Source organism: Rattus rattus, chromosome 10, assembly GCF_011064425.1.
Source record: "Rattus rattus isolate New Zealand chromosome 10, Rrattus_CSIRO_v1, whole genome shotgun sequence".
NCBI lineage: Eukaryota > Metazoa > Chordata > Mammalia > Rodentia > Muridae > Rattus > Rattus rattus.
In genome coordinates, this window is record NC_046163.1 from 39387661 (window position 1) to 39401648 (window position 13988).

The 13988-nt window shown below is 44.5% G+C and overlaps 1 protein-coding gene across 1 annotated transcript in view; it reads right to left on the reverse strand.

The window, feature by feature from the left end:
* Tnn (tenascin N) overlaps nt 1–13988 on the reverse strand; it is a 67074-nt gene that overhangs the window by 16577 nt on the left and 36509 nt on the right. Inside the window, exons 14-19 of the mRNA XM_032915025.1 lie at nt 12339–12602; nt 10763–11026; nt 6595–6858; nt 4200–4330; nt 2565–2697; nt 1983–2137 (exon numbers count right to left, since the gene is read on the reverse strand). Of these exons, the coding sequence (XP_032770916.1) occupies nt 1983–2137; nt 2565–2697; nt 4200–4330; nt 6595–6858; nt 10763–11026; nt 12339–12602 (1211 nt within the window). The remainder of the gene's footprint in view (nt 1–1982; nt 2138–2564; nt 2698–4199; nt 4331–6594; nt 6859–10762; nt 11027–12338; nt 12603–13988) is intronic.

Genomic DNA, 13988 nt, shown 5'->3' on the forward strand with positions numbered 1-13988 from the left:
TATCTATGTTGGGTTTTATAATCATCGTCCTGGAGAAGTCACTCACTACCGTGAATGGCTAAATCAGGAGGGGAAGAAAGTCAAGCATGTATTGAACTGCCTGTGGAAAGAGCCTCTGGTGCAGCCCTTAGACTTCCAATATGGAAAGATTTGAAACTTTTAAGTGTGCCCTGATGTTCTTTCCAACCTCCTCCTGGCCGAATGGGATGCCTTGGGGGCAAAGTCCTTCTGCCTGTTCATCAAATTAGGTGCCTGCTGCCTGGACCAGAGAACAACTTCCATAAAAGAATTTTAAAAGCTCAATAGAAGCTTGGGTTATCTTTAAGAAGGCCCTGGAACCAAATAAAACCCCCAAACCCTAAGTGAAATATGTAGTAGAAGGTTTTGGGATTCCACATGTCTTCTAGAGCCCCCGGCTTAGAGAGGCCTCTGTATAGTCTGCGTGTATTACCTCCTGGAGGCTGAAACAAACATGAGATGGTGTGGGTTTGAGGCTGCTACCAGCTACAGTGCTGTGTAGATTCAGGAGTTCTGTAACTTACTGTGTTTAAGTCAGGTCCATTTGTATGGGTATACAGAAAGCAAGACCCCTGAAGCCAGAGATTCGTCTGATTTGTTCATTCCTGGATTGTTAATCTATGTCTGACACACAGCAGGTACTCAATAAATATTTGTACAATATATCATGGTGCAGAGGGACAAACTATCGCCACCTCTTCCCTCTCTCCATCTCTCCCTCCCTCCCAGTCTCCCTGTCTCTCTCTGTGTGTGTCTCTGTGCCTCTGTGTCTATCTCTCTATCTCTTTGCCTGTCTCTGTATGTCTCTGTCTCTCTCTCCCCGCTCCCTTCCCTCTCTCCCTCTCTCCCTCTCAGCTGCCCTAGTTAAATGGTTTCTTCCCTGTATAGGCTTCACTTTCAAAAAGGGCCACACTAAACAGTACAGACATCCTGCCAGTGGTCAATTACAGGCACAACGGTGGGAAATCGGGCCGTGGGCCTGAGGGAACTGACGCTCAGGTTCAGTGGTGCAGATGAAAAGCAGCAGGCACAGACCTATGGGGCTGCTTAGGTGGGAGACCTTCCAAGTTACGATCTGTTACGTTATTTCATAAATCAAGAGTTTCTGCCATCAACCAATTGTTGGATGAAACAGACTTTCCACTGTTCTTTGTCATTGTGTGGACACTAAGTGTTCTTCATTGCAGCTCATCAGATGATACGATTTTACCCGGGACTGTTCAAGAGTTATCTGGCTTCCCAGAGCCCCGAGCAAACGTGTAAATGAACATAGCTAGACACTATGAGACCATGCTTTCTCTCTCCCACAATTGGTTCCAATGTTCGCAGGTGAAAGCCATCTATCATTAGAGAAAATAAGACCCTCAATTGGTTCAGACTCAGGGAGAAACCGAGTGAGAGAGAAAGAATGAATAATCCACCTGCAATCTTCAAAGATTCATCATAGAACCGAATCAGAAAGCAATGAAAGAACTCTGAGTGTTAGGAGACAATGGCGTTTCTATCTTGGGTGACCTGACATGAGCCATCAGGAAGACCCAGGATCTGACGCCCCGTCTCCTGGAATGTGGCTCCAGCAATGTCACTGACATGTGTGACTGACTCAGCCAGAGATCTTTTCTCTGTAAGCTTCAGCTTCCCTCTTTGTAAAACAAGAACGATAATCCTCTCACACGAAAGCATCATGTGAAGGCCGTGTAATACACACATCTGACATTATTAGATGATACTAAACTCATAGTCTTTAGCCCTGGTCTAACCAAGCCTGTTCTGTGACCAGTGTTAAGCCCTAAATTCTCTCATTGCAATGGGATAAGATCTCTCTCCAAACAGTTACAAGCCATCAAAGTTCCTTTCCCCGTGGACAGAGATGAAATAGAACCTCCATGAACAGCTGTGACCATCTCCCTGGGCTAAGAAACAAGACGCTCCACGGAGCTCCTCCGGGCACCATTAAGACTCACAATCCAGCCGCCTCCATCCGTGTCCATGTCACAGTAAACCTGCATGGGCCGGCTGGCATCGCCATTGAGGTAGATCGTGTAGAGGCCACTGGCAGCAGCATTGGTGTTCTGCTGAACCTGACTGCAGTCTGAGGGGTGTGGAAATCGGGCGTCCACTGAGACCAAGCAGAGGGACAGTGTTGTTAGGAGGAAAAGACATTGCGGCTTTCCCCATTACAAGGCAATTCGCTTGGTTTGGAAATTGTTTCAAAGCTTCCTACACTATTTTGCTTCTTCCAATCCTTAGCTCACAAATTGATCATGGAACATGTGTTTAGAAGGACGGCAAGCTGGCCATCACTCTGCTCCCATCAAACTCTGCAAATGCACCTTTAAGTTAGGCTTATGTCCCTCAGTGTCCTATGTCAACTCTCCTAGGTGTCCTAGCCTTGCCCACCTCCCTCTTTAGTCCCATCGCTATGGGGTGAGTTTGCTTGCAAACCAGAACCCCATTTTCATTTCTCCATAACCCCATGCTCCTCCCTGGCTTCTCCAATGGCCCCCATTATTTATTGTCACTTAACGGGCTAGATTCCACATTACCTGTAGAAAGGGTGGTAGACACACTCCGGCTCCGCTGATTACCTTTAAAGGCAACCAGAGAAACAGGATAGGTGACGCCCTGTTCCAGGTCTTGCAACTCAAATCTCTGCTGGCCTCTTTGGAGCTCCACCTCCTACAAACGAAAGAGATAACAGGCAGTGAGCCGCTCAGCGTCTCTCCCCAGCACCCTGGGCATCGGCGGCATTTACAAGCATGACATTAGAAGGTGTCCAAGTGCTCAGTGGCAGTCCAGAATCCCAGAGAGTGTCAGCTGCTTTCCTGGGGGTCATGCCATGGATAGTCTGCACTGCTAGAAGGGCTAGCTGAGAACTGAGGCTATGCATGGCCACCAAGGAGCACCAGCCAGGTTGCCTAGGGACTTGGGCCTTCAGATACCTGGAGAGGCACTGACTATAACAACTGGTGTCAGCAGTGGGCTGACAGTGTTTGATTAAAAACATGATTTTAGAAAGAAGGCAAACTGGCTGTCATAACGGTGAAACACAGAAGTGGTTGGTATTTCAAGAAACTCTGAATATGCCTTATTCACTCTATAGACATTGGACTAAACTCTGCAAGCCAATCAGATGCATCCATTGTAATAATGACTAAGTCAAAGTATTCTTCTTCTTTTCCTTCTTATTTCTTATTTATCCGTTTATTTATTGCCACAGAGAGAACAACAATTTTTTACCAGCCAACTTTGCTGGATTTCAGAGATTCCTGAGGAAGGCTAGCCCTTAAAATAATGGTCAACTGTTTCTTCAGTGGATTTTATTGGTGGCCTGGAGTGTGACCCCACACACCTCTGACCTTAGCTGCTTTCCAGACTGAAGCGAGAATAGTTCAAGCCTGAAGCCAGCCTCAGCAATTTAGTCAGAACTTGTCACAAAATAAAAATACTAAAAAAAAAAGGCTAGGGACATAGTTCAGGGGTAGAGCGCTTGCCTAACTGTACAGGGCCCTGAGTTCAAGCCTCACTGTTGCCAAAAATAAAACAAAAGAAAATATTCACATGCTAAGCACTATCCTAGATGCCTTAGATACAGAAAAACAAAGACTTCTTAATCTTCCTGTAATGTAAATATATTAGGCAGGTCCAACAGTTTACAGCAAAGGAGGAGGAGGGAAAGTGGTGGAGAAAGGGAGGCAGAGGGGAAATGGGGGAGCAGAAGAGAGAAGCAGGGGGAGGAGCAAGAGAAGCAGGGGGAGGAGCCTCAGCGGCAGCAGGAGGAGGTGCAGCAGGAAGGTGTGCAGGAGAAGCAGGAAGTACAGAAGGAGCTGGTGCTGCAGGAAGTACAGGAGGAAGTGCGGGAGAAGCAGCAGGAAGTAGGAAATAACAGAGCTGACTGTGGAGCTGGGTGATACAGAGCTTGCCTAGTATTCACAAGACCTTGAATTTGCGCCGCTAGAACTTCAAAGTAAGCAGTAAAAGGAATGATAAAATGGAGGATACGCACAGCCAGCAAATGTGTAGTCGTCAGCAAGAAACAGGCACCGAGGTTAGTCCTTACAATGAGAACGGTGCTCACAATAACTGTACTTAGTGGCAGATCAACAAGTCAAGCCAACAAGGTGTTCTACAGGGAGGCTGTGAAGAGAAGACACCAAGAGAAACACAAGAAGTCCTGATACCTTCAAGATGCCATTTGGAAGCTGGTAGGTCAAAATGTAGCCATCGATTTGAGCAGAGGGGGGCATCCAGGTCAAAACCCCACTGGAATGCGTTACACCAAATGGACGGAAATTTTTGGGAGGGTCAATTTCTGTAAATGAGAGGCCACGTAGTTATTCTTCCTAAAACAAGCACAACTTTAAGTCATCTGTTTTCTTTTCCTCTTATGTGTTGTCCCATTTCTCATCCAGCCTTCAAGCGGCTAGCAATCCTGTTTTGCTCAGAGTCTCCCTAGCCTTTGCCTTTCGAAGTACAGACCTGTGGAATTCAAGAGGATCTAGGAATGGGGCACTGGGTAGTCTCAAGAGGGAGAAACTTTGGGTCTCGTTTCCCCAGTAGGTGCCCAGAGTGGTGAAACAAACTGATTTGGCACACAGGCTCTCTGTGGTGGTGGAGCTTCCTGGGTGATTTGGAAAGATGAGAGCCACAGATTACAAAGGGCCCTGCACAGAGAACCCAGGTCAAAGACACCTCCCTGTCTGGAAAGGCAATGAAAAACTGACATGCTTTTAATGATTAGCACTGAGAGTCCCCCAAAGAGTTATATATTGAGATTGGGAACCATAATGTGTAAGAGGACTTGGAATACATTTACGTTAGTATAAAAATACAAAATTTTATTTCTTAAGCATCTAAGTGTATGGCCTTCAAAAATACCCAGTACAGAAATAAGAGATGGTTTTTATATATTTAAAAAGAAAGTGAGTGCGGTCACTCACACCTGCCATACCCGCACTCAAGAGGCTGAGCAAGGAGGACTTCGGAGAGCTTGATGCCCGCCAGAGACCTTCCTGTGAGACTCTTTCTGAGAAACAGAAGGGGAAAGGCTGGGGGCTAAGAAGGATACAGACAAAGCCAGAGAGAATTCACAGGTGTGTGAGCATACGTCAGAGGGCAAGCACCAGTGTGTGAGCAAAGATCAGAGGGCATGCACAAATATGCGCATGTACCAGAGGGTGTGCACATGTAAGCCCACATGAGAGGGCATGCATGGGTGTGTGAGCAGACACCAGAGGGTGTGCATGGGTGTGTGGGCAGACACCAGAGGGTGTGCATGGGTGTGTAAGCAGACACCAGAGGGAGTGCATGGGTGTGTGAGCACACACCAGAGGGTGTGCATGAGTGTGTGAGCATATACACCAGAGGGAGTGCATGGGTGTGTAAGCAGATACCAGAGGATGTACATGGATGTGTGAGCGTGTACTAGGAAAGCCAAAGCTCAGCAAAATACTAATTCCCACCAAAGCTGGTCAGAATGTTCATATTTTTAAGCAAATAAGATATGAATGGAAATTTCCATTTTGAAGGAAAAAAATCATAAAAGGCGATTTTAATTTAGAACTTCCCAAAAAGACATCTCCGGGCTATTTTCTACCCAGTAGCATTTCAGCTGAGAACTGAATTGTAGTATTTTAATAGAAATCAGACAGCTGTTGTTTTGAATTAGGTTGTTTTGACAAATTTTGAGTCTCTGTAATATCAGCTTGGTTTGATTTTGTAAAGCATAACATCTGGCATGGATCATTCGCTATCCATCACGTAGAGAGACTGAATTTCCTGCAGAATCAAATCAGCACATAGCTATTAACATATTTTGAGGCAGTTTCTGCCTCCTCTTTGATTAACCACTGTCCCCTGGCTGTGGACTCGGGATGTCTGACTTGGTTAATTTCCTGTTTCTATGAAGCAGGAAGATGCTAACGTGGTTGTTGTCTTTAAAATTTGGAAAAGCGGGGCTAGCAAGATGGCTCTGCTGGCAGGTGATTGCCACTGAGCCTAACAACCAGAGTTCGATCTCAGAACCTTGGTGAAGGACAGAGAGACCCAACTCTTGAAAGGGGTTCTCTGACTTCCACATGTGTGCCATGGCATGCTCATGCTCATGTGCAAACATACAGAGAGAGAGAGAGAGAGAGAGAGAGAGAGAGAGAGAGAGAGAGAGAGAGAGCAGAGAAAGAACTATGAGGCTAAGGAAAAGTCTTGGTGGATGCATGCATGAGAATCTAAGTTCGGATCCTTACTACCCATGTAGAAATCCAAGGGCAGTAACACATTTCTGTAATAGCAGGGCAGAGGAGGCAGAGACAGGCAGGATCAATTGAGCTTTACTGACCAGACAGCCTAGCCAAATCAAAGAAAGACCATCTCAAAAAACAATATGGACAGCAACTGAGAAAGACACCTCATGTCAGCCTCTAACCTCCATGCCCATTAACACACGCTTACATACACACGAACACGGAACACATACAACATACATAAAGTCAGTGGAGAACTGCTTTGGCAAACATCTTCAGATAAAGCAACCATTCTTCCTGCTTCCCTCCTCGCCCTTGTTATAGAGGAAGTATATACCTGTTAGGGCCTTGGTATCAGCCTTCTTGCTCTCCCGAGCCCCCTTCTGGGCCCACACATGAATGGTATACTCCATGCCTGGCTTCAGACCTGTCAGGATGGTGCTACTCTGGTCCTTTGACACTGGAATCTCCTTAGTCTCTCCATCCGCAGAGGTGTAGCGAACCATGTACCTATCAATGGTGGCTCGTACTGGGTCCCAGGAGATGGTGGCTGTATTCTCTGTCACTCGGTTGGTCACCAAGTTCTTGGGGCTGTCAATTTCTTTAAGATTTAGAGAAGGCTGAGTTTAGAACTACGGAAAAGCGTCTCACCACCCACTCCACAAGAGAGAGCTAATAACAGTCTAATTATCACTGGTATAATTCTATTGCTAACTGTGGTATAAATACAGAAACAAAGCAGATATAGTGGCCATTCCTGAGATCCCAACAGTTCTGAGGCCAGAGGAGCAGAGAGCCAAGGACAGTCAGGGCTATACGGTATGGCCCTATTTCAAAAATTAAAAGAAGGAAGGAGAGAGGGGAGGAGGATGGAAGGATGGAAGGAAGGAAGGAAGGAAGGAAGGAAAGAAGGAAGATAGGAAGGAGGGGGGGAGAGAGAGAGAGAGAGAAAGAAAGAAAGAAAGAAAGAAAGAAAGAAAGAAAGAAAGAAAGAAAGAAAGAAAGAAAGAAAGAAAGAAAGTTCCCCACTTTCCATTTTCCAGGGGAACAGGACACTGGATGTTACAACCAACAGAGCCATGCCTTCTCTACATTTATCTCTCTGGAAATGTTCTGTCCTTCCCGTTTTCATCAGCATCCAGTGAAGAGCAGAACCAGCTAAAGCACTGAAACTGTCACTGGAACAATGTCCTCTACCCTCGCCATTGCATCTACTGTGCGTCACCAAATACCCGCTAGCCCCTTGACTTATTAAAGAAGAGAAATGAAGACTCCATCCCTATTTCTTGCTTTCAAACAAAGACCTTTCTGCTCCAAATTCTGGTCTCTCCCCATCTCCAGGGCTTTCTCCTTTTCCTCTCTCTGTCTCTTAATCATTAGTATTTCCCCCTTCATCATCAGTCACAGAAAATCAATAGCAGGGATCCTCCTTCTTTTCACATTTCATGACATTCCTCTGCACCTCTCAACCCGTAAACCGGAGAAGGATCTGTGTGTTTCACCATCACTCACCTCACACTCAAGCTCAGCTCCGTCGTGGTCCTGCACCACACCACCAAGTCTGCTAGTGTAGGTCACTAAAGTGTTCTATATGGACAACTCTCTAATGGGCACGGACATCCTCAGGTTACTCGGTCTTTATGTTTGGTTCTTTAGTTTTAATTTACTCTGTCTTTGAGTGACATTGTACAGAACAGATCCATTCCATTCTTGGAAACCTCTCAGCTCTTGGCTTCCATAGTTTCATACTCTTCCAATGTTCTTAATACATTGGCACCTCTGCCTTGCCTCTTCTGCTCTTTGAATGTAACCTTTATACGCTGGAACATCTAAAGACTGGATATTCTCTCTCTCTCTCTCTCTCTCTCTCTCTCTCTCTCTCTCTCTCTCTCTCTCCTTTCCTCTACCCTCCTCTCTCTTTCTTTCTCCCTCCTTCTCTCTCTCATCCTTTCTCCCTCCTTCCTTCCTTTCCTCTCTGTGTTCTTCTATCCCTATCCATTCTCACGAATATGATCCTACCATTTCTGTGCTTTGAATATTTACTGGCTACCCGTGTGGAACAAGAGCACAATTCTAAGCCCCTGGTTTGTATTGCAGATCCTCTACAATGCCTGGCTCATCTCCAGTATGTATTTGTGGAACTAAATAAAAGCAAACCGTTAGCAAAAGAATCTTGCAGGTATTTCAAATTTAAATATTTAAGTCTTCGTTGCCTCCCTGAAGAGATAAACACCTCTTAGCCTCCTTACAAAAAAAAAAAAAAAAAAAAAAAAAAAAAAAAAAAAGTACTGCAATCTTCCATATTGCTCAAGCCAGCACAGTCATACTTGATTCTTTATTTTCCTTATTCCATGTCTTATTGATCAAGTAATATTGCTTGTATCTCCAGAACATGTTGTCAGTCATCCCCTTCTCTGTGTTCCTACTGCTGCCATCACTCCCCTGTCACTAACTAGATTTTAATAGTAATTCCTTCACCGATCTATTTCTTCCCTTGTCAGCTCTTCAACTTATTCTCACTGTGTCCTGAAAACTGTTTTCAGATGAGTGCTGGGCTGTGTCTCTAATCCATAGCTATGACGCAGTTTGTCCTTCAGTCCTGTGTAACCTGATGACTCTGTTCCTTCCCACCTCATCTCAGAACAATTGCCCTCTCACCTCCTGCTCCAATGATATCTACCTCTCCCCTTTTCTCAATTGTCTCATTACAGATTAGAGTCCTGAAATTGCTTATACCAGAAATGACCAGCTTCTCCTCCAGATTGTCCAACACAGCACTAAGCCATTAGTCAGGTATCTACTGATAGTTTGAAATGTGACTAGTCCGACCAAATAATTGATTTTACTAATATTTATCTAATGAAAGTAGTTGGGTTTTGGAGGACAATTTAACAGAACAGTGTGACAGAGTTAAAGCTGAACATGTGGCCATCCCTCAGGACCTCATTCTTCAGGCTGCCTATCACTGAGGCTGGCCACTGTGTCTTGGATCTTAGAAAGAATTCTGAGAACCAATGCATGCAATATTCCAGCCATGTCCTGCCCTCTCCAAGGCCTCTTTCAACAGGCTGGAATGCAGATGTATGTTGAACAACTAAATGAATACAATTTATATTCATTTAATATGAGGGATATATAACAGACAAGGACCCCGGGACTCCTGCACAGAGGAAGCTACCCTGTCAGCCCTGAGTACTTGCATGCTGTTATCCTATATAAACTGCATTGCTAATGGTCATTTCTTTGGTGCATCTGACAATGCACACCCTACGGCCACTCACTCACCTCATTTAATCACTACCCCTTCCGTCCCACTCTTCTCTTGACCTATAACATCTTCATGTTCTTCGGAGAGCGTACCATAAGTTACAGTTATACGTTTTCCTTTTAATTTATTACCCGTCTCTCCCACTGGATGTCAGGAGAGCACAGATCATACTTAATGTTGTTCATAACTGCATCCCTAGGTCCATCATGCCCTTAAAAGATGGCGATGAAAAGTTAGCTTTGTACTGGAGACGGGGCTCTCCTGTTTCCCAGGGCGATTGTTTTAACTTTATACCATACGGTTTCTATTAGGTCAAGTCTACATGGCCCAGCTTGCCTCAGAACAGTTCTTTAACCCAAGAATTTTAGAACTTTTATATTAATTTCACATTAGTTGCTAAAATCTTCAGTAGCTGGGGAGCATTAACAATTAAGGGCATATGCTACGGAGAAAGTTTCAAGGCATTCGGGGGACTACTCAGCAAAGGATCTGTTACTGCACTTTGTTCTCTTTGAAAGTGAATGGAAGGTTTGATTTGTTTGATTTTTTCCTCTGTCTCTCTGTCTCTCTCTCTGTCTCTCTCTCTGTCTCTCTCTCTCTCTCTCTCTCTGTTTCTCTCTCTGTCTCTCTCTGTCTCTCTCTCTGTCTCTCTCTCTCTCTCTCTCTCTCTCTCTCTCTCTCTCTCTCTCTCTCTCTCTCTCTCTCTCTCTCTTTCTCTCTCTCTCCATCAAACCCCTCAGTAAGGTTTTAAGAAGTAGAACTTTAGTGAGGTGTTCAGTTTGTGAGGGCTCTGCTCTCACGAAGGGACTGATGCCTCCACAGGAGTGGGGAAGACAACTCAGATGTAGGCTTAAGTTCAAGACCTCGCCTTCTCTTTGCCTTCCATGTTCATCTGTCCATTTGTGTTGTGATGCAGGACAACCCAGACAGTGGGATTCTTCTCTACAACTATAAGCCAAAAATAAAAGTTCGTTGTTTACAATTTTACCTTATCTTTGACAAGTGCTGTGTATGTTGGAAGAAATGGGTTAAGGTGCCCTCCTGAAACAGTCCAGTCTCTGAGATCACAGACCCCAAAACACCAGTGCCATCACACAGCAGTAATAGACGAACCTCTGTTATCGACCCAGCTTGTTTTTCCCTCACCTTCTTCTATTTTACATCAATGTAAGAAAAGGAAAAAAAGGTTTGTTCTTCTGTGACAGGCTTGACATTCCCAATGAACAACATCCATTACCTGTGGGGGCCATGGTTTTGGCCTTCTTGCTCTCCCGGGCCCCCTTCTGAGCCCACACTTGGACTGTGTACTCCACTCCTGGCCTCAGGCCTGTGAGCACGGTGCTACTCTTCTCCTTCCTCACTGGAATCTCCCTGGTCTCTCCATCAGCAGATGTGTAGCGCACCATGTACCTGTCAATATCAGCCTGCACTGGGTCCCAGGAGATGGTGGCTGTATTTTCTGTCACCTGATTGGTCACCAGGTTTTTGGGACTGTCAATGTCTACAAGGAAAAGTCTTAGTCAGTATGTGTTATTGGGTCAGCAAGATGACTCAGTCAGTAAAGTTGCTTGCATAAGTGTGGCAACCTGACTGTGATCCCTGAAACTGGAGGAGAGAACTAACTCTAGAAAATTATCTTCTGATCTCCACACATGTACCACGTCCTGTGTGTGTCTATGTGTACACTCACACACACGCACACGCACACACACAAATGATGATGATGGTGATGATGGTGGTGGTGGTGGTGGTGGTGGTGGTGGTGATGGCAACGACAAGAAATCAATATGTACTATTAAAAGGTCCAGAGTGCAGAAACTGCCAGATGAGTGACTGGTGAGTTTTCATTTTCTGTTGTTTTTCTACATCATACATTCCATTTTGGTGTGTGTGTGGGGGTTGTTCATTTGTTGTTTGTTTCTTATTTGTCTTCATACATGCACATCTCTTCTTAGGAATGTTTCCCTATCCATATAGAGACCCCAACCAACCAGAACAAGAAAATCTAGAGTATGACTTCTACTAAAAATTCAAAAAAACCTAATTTGTCATTCATGGACTGTCAAGCTTTTGCTCTATATTCGAGGAGTGTGACAGGTAACATACAGAGATTTGAGTTGGAGATCCATTCTTTTGCAAATAAGTTTGTGTTCATTAGCATTACAGTGAAGGTCTCTCATAGGACTCATCATGTACAGTGACTAATTGGTTTTATAATTAAAATATAATTTGTATGTAGAGAAGCAAACCTTTACTTGTGACAACAGATGTAAAATCTAGAATCTTAAAGTAAATTTTGATTTTTTTCATTTTCTGGTATTATTGTATTATTCATGGGAAAACAGTATCTCTGGCAAGAGATCCAAGCACTTGGAAGAGGAATTGTACACATGATCAGCTGAGCAGTTTGGAGACTGTTTGGAGAAAGCATAACCCAGTGGTTCTCAACCTGCAGGTTTAATTCTTTCACAGGGGTCACTTAAGACCATTGGAAAAAACAGTTATTTATATTATAATTCATAACTGTAGCAAAATTACAACTATGAAGTAGCAACAAAAATAATCTTATGGTTGGAGGTCACCACAACATGAGGAACTGTATTAAAGGATTGCAGCATTAGGGAGGTTGAGAACCACTGGTCTAACACACAGGGAAATCAGCTGAAAGGAGTAAGGGATGGTGTGTGAGGCCGATCATGCCAAAAATAAGGCTGCTCTTCCAAGAACCAGCGATACCCATCTGCAGCACAGGGAGAGATTAAAATTTGACTTCCCCTAAGCATGGCGTGGCAGACATCATACTGCTACATTACCTGTGTGGCCTTTGGTGTTGGCTTTCTTGCTCTCCCGGGCTCCTTTCTGGGCCCACACTTCAACCTTGTACTCTACGCCTGGCCTCAGGCCTGTCAGGACAGTGCTCCTCTGTTCCTTCCCAATCAAGAATTCTTTGGATTCTCCATCAGCAGAGGTGTAGCGCACCACATACCTGTCGATGTCAGCCTGTACTGGGTCCCAGGAGACACTGAGCGTGGTCTCTGTCACCTGGTTGATCGCCAGGTTTTTGGGACTATCAATATCTGAAAGGGAAAGCACTGGTCAATAAATACTAACCAGAGTAGACACAAAGATTGAGGACATTGTGCTTGGGTGGAGTTTCCTGTTCTTAGAGTTTTCCACTCCATATGTGTCTGTCAGTATGTGGTCTCACTGAGACCACAAGTGGACTCTTGGATCCTCAGAGAGGAAGAATGGGACAGTGGGAGGGCCACCACAGCCAGATTTAGAAGAGCTATGTTCTACTCAAACCCCAGAAGAACAGCTGAGGGATAGAAAATGCCTTAGGTTATAATCAGTCGACCAAGAATCTTACCCCAGGTCTCCCATTCACCAGCTATGGACTTGGACAGCTCAGCTGCATTGAGTGTGCCTCAGTTTCCTTTTGCGTACATGTGGCCCTTAGACTATGTTATAAGATAGATCAATATTCCATGTATACTTCATGAATCAAATCCCACCCTCATCAGCTCTCTGTGTGTCTTGGTGAAATCAAAGATTTCACTGGTTTGCAGATTTTTAGTTGTAAAACAGGGGTGCTATAAACTCAGATCTCCATGAGGAAAAGGAAGAAAGCCCTTATTCCCTCTTAATGGGCATATAAAGTGGTATAAACACCATAGAAACACACTGGCATATATAATATACTGGAAAATGAAGGACTGAATAAGTGAGTAATCCAGAAATTCTATTCCTAGGCATATATGTCCTGGAAACAAACTAACACACAAATGCTATGGCACAATGCACAATTTCACAAGTAACAAATGGAGAAACAAATTGTCATATGGCCATACAACAAAACACTCACTAATGATAAAATTTAGACTGGATACACGCTACAATAATGCTGAGGAATACCATTTTGTAAAAATGATAAATTACTAAAGACCACATGAAATATGGCCTATATCTATAACAAGTCAGAAAAGTTTCTCTATAGAGTGGACAGAAGTTGATGCAGAAACTGACAACCAGTCATACTTTGGACAACAAATGACTATCGAGGGCTCAGCCACAAACGTGATATCTATATCACTAGACCCTGGCTTGGGGACCATTGACAAAGAAGAGACAATAAGACTGTGAGAGCTACAGTTGGAAAGGACCTGCACAAAAAACGTGGTCTTGTGGTCATCACCAGACCATTGTAACCACGAACTCCCAGCAGCATGAATGGGAGGGGACTCAAGGAACCTGCCCCCCAGCTGAGGAGCTATTGATAATTGATGGGTTCTGGAAAAGGGTCTTTAGGGGTGTGGTGGGTCAACCACAGATGGCCTCACACCCACGAGTATATGGATAGTATAAACTGGACTTCGTGCGTTATAAAGAGGATGGAAGAGATAACAACCCAACCTTGGGAGGAGGTGGGGAAAGTGGGGAATGACCACAATGCATTGGGTGAT